The sequence below is a fragment of the Belonocnema kinseyi genome, unplaced genomic scaffold (genome assembly GCF_010883055.1).
Source record: "Belonocnema kinseyi isolate 2016_QV_RU_SX_M_011 unplaced genomic scaffold, B_treatae_v1 SchBZDm_1095;HRSCAF=1224, whole genome shotgun sequence".
NCBI lineage: Eukaryota > Metazoa > Arthropoda > Insecta > Hymenoptera > Cynipidae > Belonocnema > Belonocnema kinseyi.
The window spans coordinates 1-1,766 of record NW_022873056.1 but is presented as its reverse complement, the minus strand read 5'-3'; the positions used below and the strand labels follow the sequence as shown (position 1 = coordinate 1,766).

Below are 1,766 nucleotides of genomic sequence, written 5' to 3'. Positions count from 1 at the left end.
TATCAACTGTTACATTTTTTATTGAAAATTAATCTGCTTAGATTGAAAATTGAACTCCTTGATTAAAAAATTAAACTACTTTTTTTTTAATTCATTTTTTTTCTTCAAGATTCATAATTTTAGTACAGACTTCATCTGTTTGTTGTTAAAGATTGCACAAATTTTCTTCAATCTTTATTAATTTTGAGGGTACGAAAATTCTTTTTAACTGAATATTAAAATAAAATTGAACTAACATTAATATATCATAATATTAATATGTAATAATTTAAATCAATTATTATTATTATTTGTAATTTCTCTTTTGTAATGGATAATTCCCAACGCAATTCGTCCAAAACACCCTTGGCTAAATCGTCCCCCGTCACTTCTGGACGACCAATACAAATTCTCAAATTTCAAATTTTATTTATTATATCTGAGAAGGAGGAACTATCACATGCGCCCCTGAGTGACTTCGCCCTTGCTGGCTTCTAAATTTTGCAGTTTGCACTTTAGCAGCCTGCATTGTAAGTTGTAACCTAGAACTAGTCGGTGGACAACCGTTGAGAGTTGACACTTAACGAAGAAATACCTGTACACAGCGATTTGTGATTCCAATTTGTACACAATTTTATTTCCAATAATGAGTGAAAAAGACAATGTGGCGTGGAGTTTGTTGGAGTGTATTGAAAAGCACGGAGATTGCTTAAAAATCAAGTGTAACGTATTTAACAAGGAGTTTATTGTGTCGCGAAAGGGTTACGAAAATGCAATTTGTCCAACAAATTTTGTCTTCAGCCGTTTAATAATAGAACTTCACTATGCTATTGGAGAAATGATAGCAGTAGATAATGAGCCTATTTCTTTTGTCGAAAAAGCCGGGTTTGAAAGGTTAATGTCTAAAACTTCACCACATTATAAAGTTCCATGCCGAAAATACTTCACAGAGACCATTCTACCTGACATGTACAGCAGAGTGAAAGAAGTTGTAAAAACAATGTTATCTACAGCGAAGTGGATGTCGTTAACGTCTGATGTGTGGACTTGTAAAGAAACACGTTACAGTTTCATTAGTTTAACTGCTCACTGGATAGGCGATAATTTTGAGAGAAAAAGTGCTGCACTAAGTATCAAAGTATTTCCTGGCAGACATACGGGAGAAGCAGTATCCGAAAAATTAACAGAACTATTGTCATTTTGGGATATCGATAAAATCAAAGTACATTTGCTAATGCGAGATAATGGTGGCAATATGAAGAAAGGGTGCAGATTATGTGACATTGCTAGTGAATCCTGTACTATTCATACTTTACAGTTGGTTATTAAAGGTGCAATTAAATCTGATAAGGGAGTAGGAATATTGTTGAAAAAGTGTAGAAAAATTGCTACTCATATTCACAAATCTTCGCCTTCGAGCAGTGCTTTGGCTCAAATTCAAGTAGATTTAAACATACCAATAAAAAAGTGAAACAAGACGTTTCTACTAGATGGGATTCTCTTTTTTATTTGTTAGAACGTTTTCTGGAATTAGAGAATTGTATGGACTTATTCGCAGAAACGCAAGAGGATAATACAAATTCAAAAGGTTTGGAATGTGCAGAATGGGAACTTTTAGAAGAACTTATTAATCTTCTGAAACCATTTGAGGAAGTTCCAAAATCTTTGAGTTCCAATGATTCTTGTATCAACAGCTTCCTTAGAAGACATTAAGGATTGCATAAAAATGACAATGGAAGGAGGTACTGATGAACAATCTACTGGAACAGGTTCGGAGATAGGAGGTG

The 1,766-nt window shown here is 33.5% G+C and overlaps 1 protein-coding gene across 1 annotated transcript; it reads left to right on the top strand.

Moving 5' to 3' along the window:
• Positions 1 to 625: 625 nt before the first annotated feature.
• Positions 626 to 1,450, top strand: LOC117182497 (zinc finger BED domain-containing protein 4-like). Its single transcript, XM_033375598.1, has one exon. The coding sequence runs from the start codon at positions 626 to 628 to the stop codon at positions 1,448 to 1,450; it is 825 nt and encodes a 274-aa protein (XP_033231489.1).
• Positions 1,451 to 1,766: the final 316 nt, after the last annotated feature.